The 22,412-nt window shown below is 52.0% G+C and overlaps 7 protein-coding genes across 7 annotated transcripts; 3 read left to right on the top strand and 4 right to left on the bottom strand.

The window, feature by feature from the left end:
- Window positions 1-1,185: 1,185 nt before the first annotated feature.
- On the bottom strand, window positions 1,186-2,338 carry Z520_04064 (uncharacterized protein; the record flags this gene model as incomplete). The annotated part of the gene is made up of 2 exons (XM_016774574.1): window positions 1,186-1,924; window positions 2,007-2,338. 2 exons carry the CDS (start codon window positions 2,336-2,338, stop codon window positions 1,186-1,188), a joined length of 1,071 nt encoding a protein of 356 aa, XP_016634501.1.
- A 2,287-nt stretch (window positions 2,339-4,625) lies between these two features.
- Z520_04063 (uncharacterized protein) lies at window positions 4,626-6,115 on the bottom strand (the record flags this gene model as incomplete). The annotated part of the gene is made up of 2 exons (XM_016774573.1): window positions 4,626-5,998; window positions 6,061-6,115. 2 exons carry the CDS (start codon window positions 6,113-6,115, stop codon window positions 4,626-4,628), a joined length of 1,428 nt encoding a protein of 475 aa, XP_016634500.1.
- A 1,228-nt stretch (window positions 6,116-7,343) lies between these two features.
- Z520_04062 (uncharacterized protein) lies at window positions 7,344-8,069 on the bottom strand (the record flags this gene model as incomplete). Its single annotated transcript, XM_016774572.1, has 1 exon — window positions 7,344-8,069. One exon carries the CDS (start codon window positions 8,067-8,069, stop codon window positions 7,344-7,346), a length of 726 nt encoding a protein of 241 aa, XP_016634499.1.
- Window positions 8,070-8,484: 415 nt separating this feature from the next.
- Z520_04061 (uncharacterized protein) lies at window positions 8,485-9,150 on the bottom strand (the record flags this gene model as incomplete). The annotated part of the gene is made up of 2 exons (XM_016774571.1): window positions 8,485-8,981; window positions 9,030-9,150. 2 exons carry the CDS (start codon window positions 9,148-9,150, stop codon window positions 8,485-8,487), a joined length of 618 nt encoding a protein of 205 aa, XP_016634498.1.
- A 1,568-nt stretch (window positions 9,151-10,718) lies between these two features.
- On the top strand, window positions 10,719-12,974 carry Z520_04060 (uncharacterized protein; the record flags this gene model as incomplete). Its single annotated transcript, XM_016774570.1, has 1 exon — window positions 10,719-12,974. The coding sequence occupies one exon, from the start codon at window positions 10,719-10,721 to the stop codon at window positions 12,972-12,974; it is 2,256 nt and encodes a 751-aa protein (XP_016634497.1).
- Window positions 12,975-14,001: 1,027 nt separating this feature from the next.
- Window positions 14,002-17,380, top strand: Z520_04059 (uncharacterized protein; the record flags this gene model as incomplete). The annotated part of the gene is made up of 6 exons (XM_016774569.1): window positions 14,002-14,538; window positions 14,600-14,878; window positions 14,931-15,392; window positions 15,451-15,778; window positions 15,831-16,195; window positions 16,256-17,380. The coding sequence occupies 6 exons, from the start codon at window positions 14,002-14,004 to the stop codon at window positions 17,378-17,380; spliced, it is 3,096 nt and encodes a 1,031-aa protein (XP_016634496.1).
- A 795-nt stretch (window positions 17,381-18,175) lies between these two features.
- Z520_04058 (uncharacterized protein) lies at window positions 18,176-22,239 on the top strand (the record flags this gene model as incomplete). The annotated part of the gene is made up of 2 exons (XM_016774568.1): window positions 18,176-18,571; window positions 18,625-22,239. The coding sequence occupies 2 exons, from the start codon at window positions 18,176-18,178 to the stop codon at window positions 22,237-22,239; spliced, it is 4,011 nt and encodes a 1,336-aa protein (XP_016634495.1).
- Window positions 22,240-22,412: the final 173 nt, after the last annotated feature.

The raw sequence follows: 22,412 nt of genomic DNA, 5'->3' as shown, positions 1-22,412 counted from the left end.
ATGTAACTCGCGCTCGAACCAAAGGAGACGTACACTCAAGTTAGCAGTTTTCAGGAGTGGTGTCACCGAGGTGTCGTTTATTACCACCCACGATCGGCAATCACTAATGAAGTAGCGAATGGATATGGGATATGGCCAACGGCGTCGACCGGCAAGAGACGGGCGGAAGGACGGGGGTATAGGAATCAAAAAAAAAAAAAAAAAAAAACCGTATCATGGCGATCCACGCACGCGGAGTATCTACCTAGTAGTGGGTGGTAGGTAGTTAGTTCCCCAATATTATAGTCCTCGTCCACCGTCCTTGTTCCGCCCCCCATGTGCACCGTACAAGGGGAGCATGCACCGATGTCTTCCCAAGAAACGTGCTGGCACAACAGGGCATCACGATCGTCGTTGCGGTGTCCGAGTCTGAGGTTCGTCGATCGGTACCCACCCCAACCCACCCCATATCATGCATGGCTGCCCAAGGGAAACGTGGATTGTCGTTGATCGCCAAAAGGGAATTTGACAACCCCTCCCAAGAGCCCGAACAGACGGTAGAGGGAAGAAAGCTTGCCCTCCAGCTCGGTGGAGCCAAGATTGGCCCTCACCTGTTGCACAAGCTGCGACAAGAAAGCCAAGATACCACGATACCTTGAAGCTCCCGGAACAAGAAACAGCATCGAGCAAGATTGGTGATGAAAAGACAATTGTCCCTTTTTATGTCACGAACCCCGAGACTTTTCTCTTCCCCCGTTCCAACTCTTGGGTATCGATCCAAAACCAGCCTTTCCCTGTAAATAGGCCATTGACATTCGTTGCTCATACACACCCTCTGGGACGAGACGGATTCTTGTCCAAAGTGACCCTGGGATGCCCTCGTCTGTCATCGCGGGCGCTCAACCACGTCTTAACCTTTTCCTCCAGTGGGCGCAGCCGAGAGTTCTGGACTAGTTTTCGGCCGTATAGCGGCCGAAGATTCTTGACAGCACATCAGGATAGCACAAAAGTGCCGAATGCTTGACTGCAACTGTCTACCGCGCAAGTCTGACGCACGGTACAGTGCTCTGCTGCAGACTGGCCATCATGTTTTCGAGATATACTCGGCCTCGTGACGCTCGACAGGCCCCGGTGGGTGTTTCCACTCGGGGGAAACTCGCGTTTTAGCTGCTCAAACAATCAGTTTAACTGGCGTTTCGTCCGTCGTCACCCATGACCGTACAGGCTTAAAACTTGCTCTTCGTCCCTCGACGGCCTCCGTCCGTAGACCACATAATGTCTTTGATAGGAATGAACTGACTTCATGAGGGCCGCTTTGCGGACATCGGCCAGATGCACCTCGATCTCGTCCCGGGACCACCTTAGCCCGTCGGCACTGAACAGCTTATACGTAAAACCTTGTAATCCAGCGAGCCAATTGGCAAGCCACCAGCCGCCAATGTTCTTGAGGCGCGGATCTCGGGGCCAGGGACCCAGAGGGATCTTGGAGATGTGCTCGTGGATATCCACGTAGCCCGCTTCTTCCATCCAAGTCTTGATGTTCGGTGCTATTCGAACAGGTCGTGCTGGCCTGAGCGCTTTAGTGGCGGCATAGTCAAGATGCTCTTCCCAGGCCTTCATGGCCCAGCCTTCGGGAATAGTGTTGTCGTCCGATACAGGCTGGGGATGGATTTCGTGACACTCGAGCCATCCGGTACCGGGACGAAGATATTTCCTCGCCGTCCGGACCAAGTCTTCGTATGAGGTGAGCGATCCAGCCATGAAGCGAACGTGACAATAATCGAAACTGTCAGTTGGCCGCAGCCAGTCCTCCTCGGCACAGTCTTGGATCTCAAAGTAGACGTTTGAGGGGACGTCATCGGGCTGGACCGGAGAAAGATCCACGCCTGTGATGGTGGCATTGGGAAGTGCGTCGGAGTCGGCAAGCTGAATCGGCCAAATTCCACTGGCACATCATTAGCAGAGCACAGGAGGTAATGAATTCGTTGCGGCGGTGACTCGACCAGGCAAGTTTGGGAAGAACTTACGTGCCGGTGCCTATGTCCAAGACGGTCTGGACAGTATCTGGGTCCAGAGGAGCAAAGAACAAGCGGCCATGGAGTCGATTGAGGATTTCGTGCTGCTCATCCAGGCGGACCTGTTCGTTTTCGTCGTTGGGGAATAGATATGCGCCCTCCTTATATCGGTGGTATCTTCGGCCCCAATGGATCGGGTAGTCAGTGATACTGGCAGTCAACGACCTCGTATCGTAGTGAGCACCCTCGTCAGAGGAATGAGTCGACTCCGAGTCTGGCACTAGAGGGGAATCCATGGTTTGAACGGGAGTAGTCGAAGGTACTGGGGTGTTCGAAGACGACATGATGGAGCGAGGTACGAGTTGAAATGACCCTGCCAACCAGCCATAGGCTCAAAGGAAGAGAACCTTAATACACCTGACTTCGTGTCGTCAGAACCCTGGCAATGATGATTATAAAAATTCTGTCGAAATAAGGTTGGTCAGACACCGTGAGAGCGAGGGAGGGGGGGGGGTGGATTTTCTCGGTCAATGGTATTGAGAAACACTTCGTATTCACGGGGGGTCCAGAGTGGTTGCCGACGGACCCAGGAGAGCGGCAAAGGCTGCTGCAGACAACAGAACCCGACGGCCAAGTGGCAACTAAGTTTAGGGATACCGTGCAGTAGGCGGGCGGCAACAAGTTCCAAAGGAAGCTTTTCTATGGAACGGAAGTAGTGGAAGCCGGGGAGACGACGGCCTGAGCGGTTCGGAAGGGGAGTATTTGCTTGAGTCTGAAGATATGGTCGAACCTGCAATTAAAGGCCGCGAGGAGGAGGGGATACAGCAGAAGGGGAATGAGAGTGAGAAGGAGAGGATAATGGGGTTCGAGGTGGTTGAGAATTCAGTGGTCTAATATCCCTTGCCACCAACAGCCAGCAGGTATAGTTGTTGTATTAGAAGTTTGAGTTGGAGGACAGAGGTAAAACCGTCCAGACCAGGCCAGATGAGAACATTGGGTCGAGTTCCACAACCTCCAGAGTCGAGGCCGTGAGCCTTTCGAGCTCACAAGCCCGACACCAAAGGAATGTGCAGGAGTATCCACTGAGTGAGTGAGCGTGTTGAGAGAGGGAAGCAAAAAGTGTGGAGATGGTACGAGAATTGAGAGTGACAACGGACGCCTAACAAGGGACCGGCAAGGCCAAGCAGGTGGGAAAATGAGAAGCCGTTGGACCAACCAAAGGCGGATCTAATTACCTGGTACCCAGCGAGCCCAGGTAGTCAAGGATATGGTCGCAATAATACCGAGCAGAGCACCTACATTGGGTAGCTCGGTCCGTACGTCTTTTGTAGGTACGAACACCTACCTAAGAGATATCACTTGAGGGCGGGGCGAAAGGTCAACTGAAAAAGGTGGTTATCAGTTGCGCAATGGGCTCCGACTAGCCCACTACCAGCACCAGTATCCGTCGAGCCGTTAACCTGGAGTTACTTGCACCTAGCAATCACCCCGGCTCCTTGCTCCGGGCCCCAGCTAGCGGTAGGTAGTCTTGGTAGTACAAGGTGATGCCGCACTGGGCTGGTGAGGCACTGGAACGTTCCTCTATCTAGGTACGAGGTACTTCGGCGGAGTGCTTTAACTACCTAGGTACCTGTAAGTACAAGCCCACCAGCCCTTCTTACCACTGTGAGCAGTCCTGGGTCCCTGGTGGTAGTGCTAATTAAGTCACAGCTGCCCTGGTGGCTCCTTCCCCCCGCTTTCCCTCTAAAAAATCACCCATTTACCTATCTCCAAGCAATAGGCTACGAGCACCGAGTACCCTTCAAGCTACCCAAGTGCCTAGGTGCTAGGTAAACAGCCCCCTAGGACTAGTAGGTGTCACCAGACCAGACTCATGCAGCTCTCCTTCCCCTCTCCTGAGGTGTTCAGCTGCTTGTCGTGCGGACCATTTTCAGATCATGTTTTAGTCTACTTTTTTTTGTTTCCATCGGCGACCCGAGTTTCTGGTTCAGGATGCAGACCGGCCTGCAGGTGGTGCAGATGCCGCAGGTGCTGACGGGTTACACAATCGCCCCTCCCGTACTCGGTGCATGTCTGGCCCAATTGCTCCGTCTGTTCGCTTCTTGGGTGCCTATCCGTCTCGCCGTCTGCTTCTCAGCAGCAGTGCCAGCATTGTTTCCCTCTGGTGCCTCCTTCACCGCCCTCGCTTCGTCATCCGGTTGGATCAACCCAGCTTGCTTCCCAATTCCCTCGCCCTGCGCACATCACTGATCCCCGTTTTGGTGTCTGAACCATTCTCCTTGCCCTCGCTCTCGTCCATCATGTGCCGTTCACCCGCTCTGCGGACCGCTGGCATCCTCTCTGCCCATCGGAGCCGCTCGCCAAACCAGGCTTTGCACATCCCCTCCACGCTGGCCAACTGCGTTCCTCCTTAACTCGCTTCGGTGGCATTATTATTTCCGCAACGGTCCCATTCCGCGTGATCCTAGGTTGTGCCTGTGAACCTCCCGAGTCATTGACTTAGCATGCCGCGAAATTAAATTCTCCGAGCCTGAATCAGTGGTTTCATGCACCTGGACGCTTTCGTTGAGCTTGCCCAACGCGGACCAGCGTCGTAGACCTGTCCCTTCTGCGTGCCTCTGTCCTCCCTTCTTACTTGCACCGCTTTTCCACAATGCCGGCCCCATGTTCTTCATACTCCTTCTTGGATATCCACATCTGATGAAATGTGCCCAGACTGGCCACGATGCTGCCTCCAATCCAGCTTCCGAATTTGCGTTCCACCGGCATTCCTGACGCTTGGATCCGCACGCGTGTGCTGGGATATTGCTTGCTCAGCTCCTGTTGGATCCGGTCTGGCAACCCCCGGATAAGCGATCCTGCTCCCGTCAGGACCACATTGCCAAGCAAAAACGGTCGGATGTCCACGTCCACTTGGTTAAGGCTGGCTTTGACCAGCCCTGTTACTGTACCCTGAGCGTCGGGCGCGGGATACAGTTGGGCTTCCTCGGACTCTGACGGGGGCGCGTAGTAGCACTGTGAGTCGAATATTGACTCCACCAGTCTGAATCGTTCAGATGAAAATGTCTGGTTATACCCGTCTGGGAACTCAAAGGGATGCGCGTACTGTTGCTCCCGCGCTATCATTTCGCCCTGTCCTCGAAATGGCGTGTTGGGATTCGTCCAGGCCTGCAGTGCGATCTCCTTGAATTCGAGAATGACCTTCTCCTCCTGATAGCGTCGGAACGATGGTCGCGGCGGTTCAAACCCTTCTGGGAATTTCTTCAACACCGCATTTGCAGGCTGTCCAGCATCCACTGGCTGCTTCGATTGAACAAGATAATGGGGCGTGATGGTTATCGGGTCTGGCTCGTTGGCTTCGAGCATGTTGCGCACCTGGGACGATAGGAAATTTCCTCCGATGTTCGACCGCATGATACCCTTCTTCAAAATCATGCCATCATGAACCGGTGTTACTGAAACCTGAGACGCGCCGAAATCCAGCACCAGCGCAGTAGGCCTACCTGCAGCAAATGCGCCCATTACGCCGGCCCTTCCAAGATAGAATGCTGGCGCCGCCCAGGACTCCAGCGCAATCTCCACGCACTTTTCCCGGGCCTTTGTAGGGTTCCATGAAGGTTCAGTCATGAAGAGAGGGTGGTCTTCTAGGCACCGCTCTGTGTCTACTGCGTCTGACATTGCCTTTTGGAGGTCTGGCACCGCCGTGGGGTCGTTGAGCCAGTCTTGGAGAGCCCGGTTCGGCCGCACTCCTGTCAGTTTGTGCGCGAAAGAAAACTTCCACAGCGCTTCAGCTGCATCCCAGTCTTCCACAATGCCGTCTCTTCCCATGGGATTCTTGATTTCGACATTTTCACGAGGCACATCGATGGCATGGTCGCCAAAGTATCGGTCCGAACCAGTTGAGGCATAGAAGGTAGGAACAATCGACTTCGGGGTGTCTTCGCCTGCAAAGCCGGCTCGCACGCTGGAATAGCCTGGGTCGAGTACCAAGGCAGATACTTCATCTGCTCATTCCCTCAATGTTAGCAAGCAGCAAGGAAGATGTAACTAAAAGTCCAATTTATACCTCCAGCGTATTCGGCCGCTTTGGGCTCGTCCCTCGACGTCAACGTAGTTGCCATTGCGGCCCGGGCTTGGTGTACGAGACAGTCGAACTCAGATGCGTGTCATTGAGTCGCAAAGTACGTCTTTGCCCTGCTTCCTGCTCCTCCAGACAGAAAAGCCTTAGCTTGTTTTTCAATGAGATGCTGTCTCAAATTGGTGAAGCCCTTTGGAGACGCGCCGCGAAAAATGCCAAGGATATTATGCGGAAGCGGAAAAACGTGACGCCGTGCCCCTGCCTCGCAGCCTTGCTATGGGCTCGATGGCTGATACTGTGCTAAAGTGATATCACATCAATGCCATGCGAGTGAATGACACCGTGGTACGTTGTAAGCGCAGATGCAGGAATTATTGAGCTAGTGTAGAACATAAGATGTCCACAGTACATAGGCTAAGGTAAATTTATACTGCGTGAACTTTGCAACTTCAGGCAAAGGAAAAAATGCTTGTGGTTGAATCAGGACACGTTCGGGACGAAACCAGGCTTGTCCTTCAGAAAGCACATGCAAAGGAAGCTCAAGTGTTGTACCGTGATCAATCGAGAAAATGACCTTTAGCCTGTAGTCTGTTACGTTGATCGGGCAGTTTCCGATTCTCACCTACATCTGCATTCCAAAGTGACCAAGCGTGGATGTCGAAGAGAGGTTGACAGATAGGCTCTTGTCAGCCAGACCTTGATGTGTTCTCAACCTGTGAGAATCCCCGTTGGGAGAAGTCACAACTTCGCTCCGAGATATTCACACGTGCACTACCATTGCAGCAGAAAGCGGCGAGGTTGCGGGAGCTGAGAGGGCCGGAAATCAGGGCAGGAGGCCATGTGCCCGGAAAAATTGTGAGGACAATCTTTATCCCAGCCTTGGTCAAGTTGACATTGCTGGCTTTGTCTCATTACGTCGCCGACTGGTGACCCCGACACCATCTCAGGAGAAATCTTGCCGGCAATTCTGTAGAATAAATGCACGATCCCGTATCTCACCTGGCTAAAAAAACTCGAATGGTGGCGCCAGTGGGAATACCAATGGACGGTCAGCACAGGGTGATAAAATGAGTGGAAAATAAGAAATAATGCAAAATGAGACTGCACCGAAACTTGTTCAAAAGGCAATAAACCACTGACTTACCTGGAAATACCAACCCAGACACACCTATAGGCAACGGAAAAAGCAGTTCACCATGGCCAAAGTCCAACTTGGTGGCGATCACACAGCAATATATCGTGCCGCCCTCGCCTGAAACAACTTGCCGTTGTTATGGTGCGTCTGTCATTTCCACATCACTGGGCTGATGTGAGTTGGCCGCATACTCAAAATGTTTGTGCCAGAAAATTTTCCACAACTGAAATGCCCTGCGCGTGTGTTTGAAATCGGAGGAAAAGGCGTGTACAATAAAGGACCCATTCGTGGCGTTCTGATGGGGGTAGAGCGACGACGTCAAGCGTATGACATGTTCCTCGTATTCTTTTGCCGGTCCGCTGTCAAATACGTTGCTCCAGAGCGTCATATGCTCCTCTAGGGAATCGATCGTCCAGTATTTTTTTGGGCCTTCTTCTCGGGCAAGTGACCACCAAAGGAAGTCAGACATCGGACTCCCCATGCGATCCAGAGCCCAACAGACGAGGTCTGATTCCGAGGGCAGACCGTCACGTTCTGCGAAGCGATCACGGTGTGCGCAAAGACAACCGATAAGTGTTGCGAACTGAATGCGAATTGCATTGCCGGGAGTGCAATACTTGACAAACGCTTCCCAGTCTCCCTGGGGATCGAAGACGACCAGTTCCGTGTCGGAGTCCGAGGCCTTTGCAAGTTCTCTGCTGCGTTCCGCGAGGTAGCAATTGAAATAGACGTATGCACGCTCCTTTCCCAGCACAGCAGAGTGGACAACTGCATGGTTAGGGTCAGCTGGGGTAATGTCCGTGACATTGCAGTCACGGTCGCATTTTTGGGGTCCAGATGGCGAATTGAAGCTTTGGTTCATTCTTGCAGCTATACCTCAAAACTCTGCAAGGAATGAGGACCGGAGAGACCAGTAAATGGTTTCTCCTGTAGAGGTCTATAGTTTGATGTTCAGAGATTGATAATTGGCAAGAAAAGTGCAAGTCAAGGGACTGTCGACAGTTGAAGTCGTGGAATAAAAACCGTTCTTTCAAGTATTGACCTTTGATCGTCGTTGAACGGGCTTTGTCCTCTTAGCTCTTGTTGTCACAAGGGGCGCGTTAAAGGTCGGGCTCTGCAAGGCATTTCCATTGAAAACTGTTCTCTGGGTATCCTTTATCCACAATAGTCTTTGTGGCGGTTGAGGATCCACGGATCTAGACCGTTCTGCAGCAATTGTACTTCGGTGTGTAGCAGGTTGCAAATTAATACTTTCAAGGTGGTAGTAAGATCTTGCTTCATATCTTGCCCTCCTCAGTCAATCTCCGAACTCGATTCAGCAACGCGGTTCCCTGGCGCCCGAGCTTGATCTTTCCGTCTTTACCAGGTCTTTTAGCCTTGGCCATGGCTTTGTGCTCTTTTTCACGAGCCGCTTTGGCATTCCTTTTTGCTTCAAGTGTTGCTCTGTGTTGAGCTGCAAGCTCGATTTCTCTCTTGTAACGTGACTGCTTGGGAGGGCGCTTCCTCGATTGGTTGTAGAAGTTTTTATTTTGCTTGTGAGTGTCGCCATTGTCTAAATGCGTTTGTCTGTCGTCCGCTTCCGGTCTCTCGAGCATTGCTTGTCGCTCCGGATGTAGCTCAAGGCTTGTAGCAGCATCTGCCCGAGGGATATCAATTGGGTCACTCTCAGAATGTGACTGCGTAGTACTTTGTGCAGCCTCCTCTTGGGCCTTTACTTTCGCGTAAGCCCTTTTCACTTTTGCCTTTTGGATGAGGTCGTTTTTGATCTTTTGCGCTAGCAAATGTTAACACCAGAGCACACGGAATAGTGCGAGAGCATTACTTTTGCGCCTGTATGTGCCATCAGGCAGATTGGCTGGTCCCACGGAGAATCCCTTGCGTTTCTTCTTGTCTGGCTCCTTCGCACCGGCAGATGAATCCTCGTTGGTTCGCTTGACACCCATCGTGGTTGATCGAGCCTTATCCATTCAGGGTCAAAAGAACATATCTAAATAGAGACAAAAAAAAGTTGGCAGAGGGAGATTTGCCGTGTGGGTTGTGAAGTTGCAGGAAAATAAATTGGAGCACACAGAAGGCAAATTGCGGAGTCTGCGGGCCTCGCAGTAAATTCCATTTCTCCAAGATCATGGTGCACTCCCGAATACTGACGTTCAACATACTCACAGCAACCCTATCAGTCGTCACTGGTACTATGGATTTCACAGAGTGTTCAAGGCCGCACCGCAATTGTTCTCATACCCGATTGATTTCTAAGGACGAGGATCTCTCTCCACTATGGTAACCCAGCCTGCGCTGTACCAACCCATTCCTCTCACACTGACCGTCTGGTTGGCAAGCCTCTCGTCTACTCGAGCAGAACAGACCAAGATATGCTCTTATTGTAAAATACGTTTTCGTCCATTCCACTATTGCATTGATATATGGGGCAAAACTAGCGATTCTTCTATACCAGTGCTTGAGCGGACAATATGAATCCTTTTTCCCGCCAGCATGTGCTCTGGTCTCCTCTGCCTCAATCGATGTCGAGCAAGCATCACGAGCCGCCGGAAAATGGCACATCCAGATATTGGACAAGACTGCGATTTCTTGACCTGCACGTTGTGGTGGATTACATCGACAAAAAGACCCTCCAAGCTTACTTGTTGATACCTACCGAGTACATCAGAAAGCCAACTAGAGCCCACGCCCTTTGTACCCATCAGTGAATGACCTTTTGACACATGATTTGGCCAGGTACCTCTCTAGACAGCGCATTGTCTATGTTGTGCCACTGGGCAAAATATTGTTTGCCTAACTCTGTATTTTGTCATGTAATCTGCCCTGTGCGTTTCATGGCACCGAGGAGCATGCAGTAGTAACTCTTAAACACGGGAGTAAGTCGGTGAATGATTGATTACCATGGTGGGGGTTGATGATCAACCGTGCTCGTACTACTCCTAGTAGAAGCTCTTAAGCCAGCACAAAGGCGGGCACGGCGGGCCCTCCTCCCTGGCGCCAAAACGTGACCATGGCAAGGGTGTGTCCGGATGACTCAATCACTCCACCACATGCCGTCTGTGGTCGAGTCCACCAGGCACTGGTAATTACTTCAAACCACTCTTTTCTGACCTCGTACCTGCATCTTGCTCTCCTCTGTTGCTGTTTCTGCTCACTATTTGACCTTGAGTTGTAGCCTCTCATTCCCCGTCACCTGTCTGTCTCAAGACTGCATCCACGAAGTCCACAACTCCTGCATTTACGTCGCCACCTCCACCGCCAACTGTCTCCTCGACCGTTTGACCATGCTACAATAACTGCGAGTATCGTCGCTTCGCTTCTCCCGGCCTCTGCGTTTCGGCCGTGATGTTTTTCACCTCTCGATTCTTTCCAGTCGGGGGTCATCTTGGCAGCCTATCAGTCCTGCCTTGTGTCGTCAAGCGTCTGTGTCCTGCGTGAGGGGAGCATGCCCTTTGTTTGGGACCGTGAGCCTTTCCCAGGACCATCAGCGAAAAGACGGAAACTGTGTTCAAATATGGCTCGGTACAGCACACCGCGGTATGAGGACAACGAGGAGGAACAGTTTCCATTCGAGCAAGCTCCAAGCTCGGGGGGTTACACTGACTCCAAACGAGAGGAGCATGAAGGGACGAATGAGATACCAATCCGGACAAGTGACAGGGAGGAGCTGATCCAGTGTATTAAACGAGGACAGCGGACAACATGGGTTCCCAAACCTGGGTTGGAGGCCATATGTGCCGAAGTTAATAACGATCAGGATACCGCTTCGCCGTCTACCTTGCCCTCGCAAAGGTATGATGTGCCATCCGACCAGACCACACTGTCTCGAGTGGGGATGGAAGACATAGTCACAAGACCCCTTCCGCTTACCACAGCCGATGCTTTACGCCGCTCAATGTCGTCCTTGCATACGGGCGATTTCCTTGGTGACTTTTGGGAAAGGACAGAGCGGATTTCTCAGGCCCCTGCACCTTTTTCCACACCACCGGGGAGGCCAGATCTTCGACCCGATTATGATGATCCTCCTCCATTCTGGCAAGCGGAAAATTCTCCAACATTGAGCCTCAAGTCACAGCAGAGTTCTCCTTCAGATATACTCAGACGGTCGCGTGCCCCCTCTCTGGGAAGCAGCTTGTCTTCAAGTTTCGTCATGAGAATCCCTACAAGCCCCCTCGTTCACGCAACGAACAATCCTACACTGGATTTCTCGCCGAGGGATCCTCAGAGGGCCGAAACGGGAACTTCAATGAGGAGGAGAACAATGCCTGCCAACGCCTTTGAGTCTTTGCATATTTCGCCCGTGGATACTGTTACACCAAACTTCAGCCGCCCACTACCGTATGTGCAATCACAGCACCGCGATGGCTCCTCGTTCCCGCATGGACACCGACCACGTCGTTCGTTAAGCTCTTTCACATATCAAGCGGCAATGGTCCCACAGGCCCCTCCCTGGCTGAGACAACGTCGACCATCGTTGGCAGCCGATGGTTCCCCACGGCACCGGGCATCGATGGTCGGCTCTTTCGAAGAGTCAATTCTTCGAGGCAGGATGTCTACTCCGTCGTCAAAGCCTCTTGACTTCGTGGCCCAAATTGGAGTTATGGGAAAAGGTAACTGCCCAGCAAGCCTGAAGTGCCCAGCCCACGTAAGCGTGCCGTTTGGTGCAGTCTTCTATAATTATCCTTCGGCGAGTACGTCCAGATCAATCTCAGACGATAATCCCAGCCCCTACGTTGGCAATATCGACCTGGAACATAATTTGAAAACACCAGAAGAACCACGCCGCCGCACACGGCGATCCCAAGCTAACCTTGATCCCGAAGTATTGGCGGCTGAAATTACGAAGCCCGAGAATACGACAATTGGCAGGGCTTTGGCCAAGGAAGCACGAGAAAGAAAAGAAAATACTTCAGCGTCATCCAAAGTCCCTTCCGGTGGAGCATACCGAGTACCGCAGAAAGGACAACTGCAACTCATTATCAAGAATCCCAACAAAACCGCCGTCAAACTATTCCTGGTCCCGTATGATCTGGAAGGTATGCTTCCCGGCACAAAGACATTTGTTCGACAGCGGAGTTACTCGTCTGGTCCGATTCTCGAAGCTGCAACCCTGGAGAAACAAGCCGCCCTGGCTGCTCGAGATCCTCTGAGTACAAAGGATATCCTTCGCTACCTCATCCATCTCAAATTTTGCTGTACTGCAAAGGGTCGTTTCTATCTCTACGACAGTATTCGTGTGGTATTTGCCAACCGCGTGCCAGATGACAAGGAGAAGCTACGGAACGAAGTTCAACTGCCGGAGCCCAGATTCTCTGCCTATAAACCGGCAGTTGGACAGCATTCGCAAAGCCTGAGTGTGGCAGATGAGAAACTGCCTGTTCCAACACAGGCGCGAGATGACCTTGAATTCGATAAGCTGGATGATGCCGTCCGTTCAAGCAGCACGGACGCCCCTTTCATGCAACCAGGAAGCTCATCCGCTACCTCATTCAGCCCATCGGCAACCTCGACGTTTGACCGTGATGACTCGAACGGGGTAGGGCAAGCAGCGCTGGTGGAAGACCAGGGACCTGAACTTGAGCGCACTGTCTCTCCCACTCCTGGCTTCTTGCCTTCAACGTCGTCGCGAAGTTCGCCGGTGCCATGGCCGGTCTCGAATGGTTCTTCCATAGCACAAGGCTTCGCTTCCACTCCAGTTGAGGCTGGATATGGCTTGCTCTCGCGCAAGTTCAAGGAATTCAACGGGACAGCTGCGGGGCAAAGGGACTAGCGCCCGATAGAGGGCGCCTATCAGCAAAATGACGGAGTTCTGGGCGTCACAATCAGAAGTGCACTTGGAGATACCCCCTGTTTTACTGCTCGTATTCGTAGAGAGGGGAAGGCAGCTTTGTGCAGGTCAGTGGTCCCGAGATATATTACACATATCAAGGGAATCTTGGAACTTGCAGGGACCCTATATATCTATTCCTGCTGTGTGTTTCTTTTCTTCGTGCCCAGCCGTTCCGGCGTTACGGAGCACATTTAATAGGTACTTCGTACAGGTAATCATATACCTCTAGTACCAAAGCCACAGCCGAATAGGCCTGCCACATGCGAGCTTTTCACTTTCGAGCGTTCATCCTCCGTACCTCCGTGTTTATCCAGCTCCCCTTGAGTAATTACCTACCCAGGTAGGGTTTTACCTGGCCTTGATTTTCTTATGGGTGGGCGTGGGGGCGGAGCAATGCATCATGCGTTCTGCCGCACTCGCTCGCCCATTCGTCATCTTCCTTATGCACAGCCTAGAAGCATACAGCCACTGGGAAGCGTAGCTGGCCCCGTCAAGTTCATCCCATCTGGTGCTTGTGGCATAGTTATGTGAGCTTACGGGGGCATCTCATGGGCCGGGCCCTAACTTCCTGTCCTTTCAGAAGGGGCAAACTGTTCCACTGGCCCTGCAAGTTGCTCCTTGGACCCCTCCTGTGTGTGTGTGAGTGTGTGTGTGAGTTGTGCGGCGAACCGCTAAACTCCCGCCAGTGCCAGTGATCCAACTACTAACCTGCCTGCGACGCACACTCCACCCAAGTTACGACTTTCAACCGCAACTACTCTTCATCATTCATCTTCACCTTCGACTCCAGCGAAACGCCGACACTAGACATTTCCTTACCGTGACGGTATCTTTCCGAGCTTCGACTCTCCCTTCCCAGACCTCACTCTGTGTCCTATATCCTTCTCGATGCAACAACCATAGCTCCTCTTTCCCTTCCCACTCCCTTCCGAACGTCGATGACCTGGGGAGTCGTCCCACGCTGAAGATGCACAAGATCAGCAACTTCACCGGCCAGGCCCGTCATGGCTGGGAACGGATGACTCCTGCAGCGTTTGGCATGTCCAGATTCCACCAGGACATGTCGACGCCGCAACCACTGAGACGTCCACAAGGCTCACCAGGAATCGTGTCCCTATCAGCATCCGAGGCCACCTCGGTCAACCTTTCCTTCAACGTGCCTTTCGCCTCGAACCTTGCGGGCCCAAATCCCGACGAGGTCCTCCACTCGAGCCCTGGTGCCTTCCAACGATGGACCTTCCCAGCGGGTACTCCTGAAGGCACGCCTATTCACAAATTGCCTGTCCATGTGCAAAATGAGGAGAGACTGCGCTCTTTGTGTGGCTACATCAGTGATCAGAGTGGAGGCCACATTCAAGCAACTGTCACGTCATCCGAGCCAAAGGCTGGTCCGGCCCTACATCGAAAATCCCAAGGCTTAGTGACAAATGTCTGCATATCAGGGGACGGGGATCTGGTCTACAAAATGAGATCGAAAATACTGAACGAGACACCTATCATGATGGTATGAAGCATTCGAACCCCCTTCACTCCAAACGGCGAGGGTTGCTGCTGACGGTTGTAAGCGCTCTGCAATTGTCGACATCGACCCGGCCTTGATCTTAGACGGCGCTGAGACTGGAATCCGCTCCAGTGTTCTCAGCCACATTGACCTTTGTGCCAAATATACCGGAACAGATATTTTCCTCCTCAAGCCTCGTAACGCCGAGTCGTCTGCTGCCAGTGCCTCCTACGGCAACGGTGTTGACAGTGGGCTGGACCAGCGGTATCGAGTCAATATTTTTGGAGACATGGAAAGCGTGGAACATGCAAAGACCCGTGCATTGATGATGATTGACCAGATAGTAAGTCCCCCAAAATGGACTCTACGTTGGATCTTCACTGACACATGGACAGCTTAAGCATAAGATTGACGTGATCAAACTCGAGGTCTCGATGCACACTCTCGTTTCAGGCCGTACGGGCAAGAACATCAAGATGATTGAATCGGCCACAAAGACTGCAATCTATTTTCCCCCTCCATTTCCTGGAGTTTTCGGTTACGTGCCCCCTCACGCCACGCGTCGAGCTGCGGATGAGGTTTTCATTACAGGAGAGACACAGGAACGTATCAACCAGGCGAAGCAGAAGCTGAAAGAGCTGGTCATGGGCATCAAACTATACTCCAAAGATGCCGTGGTGTCTGCAAGCAAAATCGACAACATCCTCCTCGACCGGCTGGACAAGGTGCGAAAAATCATGGAGACCAACGGCTCACACGTCCTTTTCCCACAGCTTGGCAGCCAGCGCGGGCTCGTCCGAGTCCAGGGTACTGAAGTTCTCCATGTCGAGAGGACGGTAAAAGAGATCATGGCACTTGTATAACACCCGGTTTTCTAGATTGGTTGGGCACGTATGGCTGACGATCGTTAAACAGGCTGGCCAATTCTTCAGTGCTTCATGGTGGATCATGATGCCTGATCCCTCACAAGGTCCCACTCTACGCGCTCCGTCCCCCGAAGACATTCGGATCATGCTGAGCGACATTTGCACAAACTCTGGCGCTGATATAAGCTTCGAGAAATTCACGTTCACCATCAACGGCTCTGACGATGCGGTCAAAGCTGCAATGATGGTCATTAACCAAATCCCTTTCGTGAAGAGAACTCCCTATCAAATGCGCGTGAAGATCGAGTTGGCAAACGAGCACAAAGAGTTTGTAAGTGGCAAGAAGAATGGCAAGATCAACAAGATCATGGGGCAGAGTATGAATCCTTTTCCATAGCCGCGCTTGGTCCAAGCTAACAGTTACCGCAGGCAATGTCCAAATCATCTTCGATGGTTTCAATGAGTACAATTTCTATATTGATGTGGTTGGTACTCAGTACGAGGCTACCAAGAATGGCTTGGATCTTGTGGAGCAAGAGATGCCGGCATCAATCTCATTCCATGTTCCTGACCAGTACCACAAGCGCATCATTGGCATTGGAGGTCAACACATCCAGCGCATCATGAAGAAGTATTCTGTTTTCGTGAAATTCTCCAATGCAATGGACCGCGGAGGGGTGGGTAAGGATGATGATGACATTAAGGTTGATAATGTCATCTGCCGCACACCAGCACGCAATGCGCAGAGTTTGGACTTGGTGAAGCAGGAGATTATGGACATGGTGGAGAAAGCAGTAAGCGAAGATGATTCCCTGAGTGATGCGTCCATGTCCTTATCAGATGATGAAATTTAGGACGCCGAGTTCGTTTCCGAGACCGTGGTGATCAATAGACTCTACCACCGCGAACTGATTGCCCGGCTGCCTGAAATTGAGGAGCTGGAGAAGAAATGGAACTGCAAAATTGACTTCCCCAACACCGAACAAGCCAGTGACGTGGTCACCATTTCCGGGCCAGAATATCAAGTACCACAAGCGGTCGATGCGTTCTTGGGAATGGTTCCAGAAAGCCATGAGATTGCCTTCCAGAAATCGGACGAGTTGGAGGCCTTCTTCAGCAGCCCAGAGTTTTACAACGATCTCCGCCAGATGTTCAGGAACCAGTACGAAGTAGACGTGCACGCGAACCCCGAATTTAGCAGTCTACCAAAATCAGCTACGGCGTCTGTGGAGCGTATTGTTGCACCCTCCGAAGGACGGCTGGTTCTCACATACACGCGCAACAATGCGGGCGGCCTCAAAGACGCCATCGACTACCTCATATCACAGCTTGTGCCGCACGGGCTGGACGCCACCACTGTGAAGGGGGCGATTCCACGCCCGAAATCCGACTCCTTTGAGGACTCTTTGCCCTTCTTTGAATCCAAGCTCTTGCAAAACGCGCCGTCCATTCACTCCACAGATTCACCGACTCGATTGAGCTTTGCTGATGGGGAGAATACATCGGTGTCCGAGCGAGCGTCCTTGTTTGACCGCCTCCGCAAGCCTGGCAGCATCTCATCGTTTTCCTCATTTATGAGCCGCAAAAACCAGAACAATTCTCCGGGGACGTTCTTCAAGCATGCGTCTTCTAACGCGAGCAAAGCATCTTTGATCTCTATGGAGAGCCGGGAGAGTGGATACAGAAACTTTTGGAACGACAGCGGCGTCAATCTCCCCGAAGAAGAAATTTCCAATTCTTCCATGAGTGGTGGCTGGCCATCACGTTTGCGAGAAGACAAATTCCCCTTTGGCACAGGTGGCAGCATCTCCGGCGATCGAACTCCTAAGCACGAGCCGCGTGCGAGCTTCGACTCGGGCAGGCCACCAACGTCACATTCTTTTTCCTCATACCCGGCACCGATCGGGCCACATCATCACAATCAGATCCTGGGCAGTTCGAACGGACCTGCTAGCAATTTGAATCTTCCTTTACGCTAGGCTTTGGAGAAGTCTGAGTTGATCAGAAAAAGTGAATGACCCATGATACCCCGACATCGATATGCAGTTATGATTATCTGCCATTATGTCTAGCGAGATACCCTTTGATGCTACAACGAAAAAGTCAAGAAGAGAAGGAGGAGGGCGCTGACAGTTTTGGATTACCGCTTGTTATGGCACCCAAGCAATGAGTTGCACTTTGTTTGTTTTTGTGAAGTTGGACTCGCAAAAAGACGGATTTCTTTTCTTCCGTCTCTGACAGACGCTCGTTAGGTCTCTGGTTTTTCCAAGATACCCAGCACGATTCCCATATGTGGGCGGTGGTTGCACGTGGTCCTGATTTGAAGCCATGCAGACAGCCAAATTACCGCTGCTGCTTGGATTGGTAAAGTTCAAAAAAGAGATATACCCCAGAAGCTATCTAGAGTAAATGCATATCCACAGGAATCCGAGGCCCGTCGCTTGTGGGTGGTGTATGTGTACCTTGTACCATGTCTACGAGCAGCCCCTTGCATTGTTACGAAGGAGGATTATTTCTGGAGCCGATCACGTGACACTTGTCCACAAGGCGACCCAACTGTTTCCGTGCGGCGCGACCCTTGTGGGCTTCCAGGTCGCGTCAAACCACTTTTGCTCACGCTTCCCCGTTCGTACTGCAGACAAACATTGATGTTGTTCTTGCATCCTGCAATCCCCCTACATTGGCCCGAATTGGTTCATATTATCGTCCTCATGTGTCTCTCAGGCGTTCGCTCCCTGTCATGCTACTCCCCAGCGAACAATTAGGTGCCAAAAATGGCAGATCTCACTGTCAAGGTTGGACAACGAGTCGAGACTCAGGACGGCAAGCAAGGCACCGTCCGCTACATAGGGCCCATACATGTTGCCTCCGGAGAATGGCTGGGTCTCGAACTAGCCGATGACACAGGCAAGAACGATGGTTCCGTTAAAGGAGAGCGATACTTCAACTGCGCACCCGGCCATGGCATCTTCGTCCGCAAGGAGTCGGCTGTTAGAATCCTCAGTCAGCCAGCTTCCAGTGCAAAGCCCAACGGAACATCAACTTCCAATGGATCTACAGCGAAGTCGAGACCCTCCAGCATTGTTGCTGCGGACGTTGCAAGAAAGAGGCAGAGTCTGATGAGTGCCGGTTCCAGCACGACTACAGGCTCAAGGTCCATGAAGGTATCTGTAAGTTGACCCCCCTGAAATGCCCGTGTTCCCTGCTAACTTATCGCTACCAGTCTCCGATTAAATCTCCTACGAAGCCTGCCCCCTCTTCCGCCAGTTCATCCACCTCCACTCCACGAACAGGTACTCCGGCGACTACCGCACGAACCTCTGATTCGAGTACAAAATCGAGACTCAGTTTGGCTGGGAAATCTACCATGGCCCCACCCGCTTCAGTACACAGGCCCGGCGCCTCGACGACTAGGCAATCAATAGGAGGTGGTCCTGTCAAACCTCCGGCACCCAGGCCTTCTTCAATGCAACCACGCCCTTCCATGGCCGCTTCTAGGTTGTCCATGACGCCCAAAGCCCCAATTCGGGCTGAGAAGAGCGAGCCTGTTTTTGATAGCATTGACGCGAAACAAGCTACTCCAATCGTGGAAGAACGGCCAGCTCCGACGCCTTCTCCAGTGACAGAAGAAGCTGAGGCTCAGGAGCCATCGGATATCGAAGCAAGAGTTTCCTCAGCAGCCCCCTCCCGTTCACAGCCTCTAGCAGGTCCACGGAATGGGTTTAGCTCTGCCGCCGACGACAGATCCCGACAGGCACAGGTCATCAAAGCATTGGAGACGAAGGTTCGAACACTGCAGAAGCAGAGGCAAGATGATCAAGCTCAAATACACAACGTGCAGGAACTTCAAAGCCAAGCGACACGCTACGAAGCAATTATCCAAACCTTGCAAAAAAAGCTCAAAACCAACCAGCAAGAGATTCAAGAACTCAAAGCCAAGTATGAGGACGCAGAGTCTCGTGCTACTCAAGTACCTGACCGTAGTGCCGAACACGATTCGGAACTAGAACTTGCGACACTTGATAAAGAGATGGCCGAAGAGCGTGCTGACATGTTTGAGAGCGAATTAGAGGCACTGAAGCTCAAGCATGAGGAGTTGGAGCTGGAGGCCGAAATTCTGAGAGAAGAGAACCGGGAATTAGCGTCGATCATGAGTCCTGAAGAGAAGGCTAGCGCAGGCTGGCTTCAGATGGAACGTGAGACGGAGAGGTTGCGTCAAGCACTGGTCATGCTAAGGGATGTGACACAGCAGAATGAGGGTGACTTGAAGAACGAGATCAAGGAACTCCATGAAACAATTGATGAGCTCGAGCAGACATCTTCGAAATATGAAGAGGTTGCAGCGAAGCTCACTAGGTCGGAGGAGACCAATCAGCACCTCCGAGAACAATTAGAGGCTGCGGAGGCGAACGACGAAATCTTAGATACCCTGGGCCAAGAGCGTGATCAGAATCGAACCATGATTGAGCAGTTGAAGAGGCAGGTTCAGGATCTGGAAGAACACATCCAAGTGGCAGACGAGCTCGAGGCATTCCATGTCGAAGAGGAGAAGCGATTACATTACCAGTTGGACGAAAATGAAGCCATGCTGCACGACAGACATCGACAAGCTGCCGAGCAGGAAAAGACGATCGAAGACCTGGAATACACACTAACCAAATTCCGGGATGTCGTGCAGGGCCTGCAGGGTGATATTGACGAACTCCGACGGTCACGCGAGATTAGCGAACTCGAGGCGAATGAGATGAGTAGCAAGTCCAGAGCGATGATGGATCTCAACCTGAAGTTACAGAACTCGGCGGCCAAAACTCAACTCAAGGCCATCGATCTCGAGCTTGGGAAGATGCGGGCTGAGCAGGCTAGTTTGCATCTGGAAATCGTGCAGCAATTCGTTCCAGACACATTTGATGTCGACAAGAAACCCATCCTGGCTCTTTTATGTTTCAAGAGAATTCGGTCAAAGGCGCAGCTGTGCAAAGTCATACTGGCGGAGCGAATGCGCGACAGGGCCGAGCTGCATGAAAGTCCTATGGCAGTCTTTGCTGTCATGGAGAGGATGAGTTTCATTGCAAATCTCTGTGAAAGATTCGTGCAACACCTGTCAAGATGTTCAACGGACGACTTCATGAGATATGCTGGTGCACCGTTTGAGCTGGAACCTGTGGAGCAGGCTATGACCAGCTGGGTGGAGGCTCTGCGTCGCGATGAACTCGGTCATGAAGGTGCCGAATACCTCCAACGCATGGCCGACATTCTGGTCGACATGTCTGAGAAGTTTCTTCCGGACAGTCGCGAAGCTAAGGCGACGGAGATGAACTCATCCATCTCGATGGTTGAGAACTACACAGATAACATTGCCAGTGAAACACAAATCCTGAGCAAAGCAGTGCAAGCCAAGCTAGGAGCATCGAAAGATGACGACGAAGACTCGATACTATTCGAAAAGAAAATGGATCAGCTTGGTATCAAGGCCCGAACCATCAAATATGTCTCTGGCAAGGTGATGCATGCTCTGAACGATCTCTGGGCACGCTCGATGTGCCTGGGCGATTCAATGTGGAGTAAATTCACTGAGGCTGAATTGTGTGCTGAAGCTCTGTCTCATCTGATCCAAAGAGTCGGAGAGTCGGTGCTTGAGGAGCTTAACAAGGTGGAGATGGATGAATCGCTTTCATATTCACGAATTATCACTCTAATGACGGCGGCGGCATCTGGCGAACAACAACAGAATGAGGGACAGGGAGCTGCTCCAGACGATGTCTTCGACATTCTCTTGAAGCAGTTGCAGGCGCTGCAAGGAAAGATTGACGACTTGAATGCCAAGTCAGCCGACATAACTTGTGCCATCGAATTCGAGAGATCTCCGGCGCCCTGGACGGCTCGCGCCCGAGAAGTCAAGGCCCAAAAGGCTCTATCACACGATATGCAGGAGGAGATGATTCGCTTGAAACTGAAAATCCAAGAACAGACCATCAGGATCAGCGAGAAAGACAAAGAACTCGAGGAACAGCAAGTTAAGGTCGAATTGCTAGAGTCGAGGGCAAAGGAGACCAAAGCTAAGGATGATGGTGTGAAAGAAATGAAAGAAGAAATCGCCAGGCTTCGCGCAGAGAATACTTTGGCTGTTGAAAACCTCCAGCGGCTCGAGGCAGAAAACCAGACGCTCCTCGAGCTTCAAGAGAGTCAAAAGATGGAACTCGAGACAATCAAACATAAAGGAATGGCTGACGGACAAGGTCTACCACGCGGGCCCGCGGACGAGTCAGCGTCGCTACGCCTAAAGGCCGAGGTCGATCAGCTCCAGCTGGAGATCGTGAGTCTGCAGGCAGCGGTACGTTTCCTGAAGTCCGAGAATCGCCAACTTAGGATACCCGTCGGCGATGCAGTGCAAAGAGCTGTCGAGCATGAATGGCTTGATCCCAACCACCTCAAGCGAGCATCAACCAGGGACGCCAAGACTCAGCAATTGCGTACCGGGTCGAAGGAAGTGTTTACGAGTTTGATGGACATGGCAAAGACGGCAAAGCCTGTCAAACTCAAGCGCACGGCTGTCACTGATCAAGAAGCGGTTGAGAAGATAACGCACTGGCGAGCACAAACAGAGACTACTTTGTATCAAGTGCTCCAGCGAAAAGAGGAGCTGGAGCGATGGAACGCAATGAAGGACGACTTGCTTAAGAGAGCGAGGATCATGGCTCGCTCCGGACATGTCCCTCTGCTAAAAGCGCCGATACAGAAATACACCCCATCCTCTCAAGTTGGCGCCTTCAAGGTCCCTGATATGGAAGATGGAAACCTGGAATTTGGGGTTCGGGTTGACGGAATCTGTATAGTATGACGAGGGAGTCTGTTCCGTGATTGGGGCTGTACAGGAGTATATCCCTGTGTGATTATACTTACGAGACTGCTGCCAGTCTCTCAAGAACATTATTTACTCGATACCCGATAATTGGCATACGCTTGCCCCGTCAGGGCGATTCCGCGAGAAAGATCGTAAGCAATGCTTAAAAA

This window comes from Fonsecaea multimorphosa (genome assembly GCF_000836435.1).
Source record: "Fonsecaea multimorphosa CBS 102226 unplaced genomic scaffold supercont1.6, whole genome shotgun sequence".
Classification (NCBI taxonomy): domain Eukaryota; kingdom Fungi; phylum Ascomycota; class Eurotiomycetes; order Chaetothyriales; family Herpotrichiellaceae; genus Fonsecaea; species Fonsecaea multimorphosa.
Note: the sequence above shows the minus strand (reverse complement) of the source record. Positions and strands in the feature narration are given on the sequence as shown.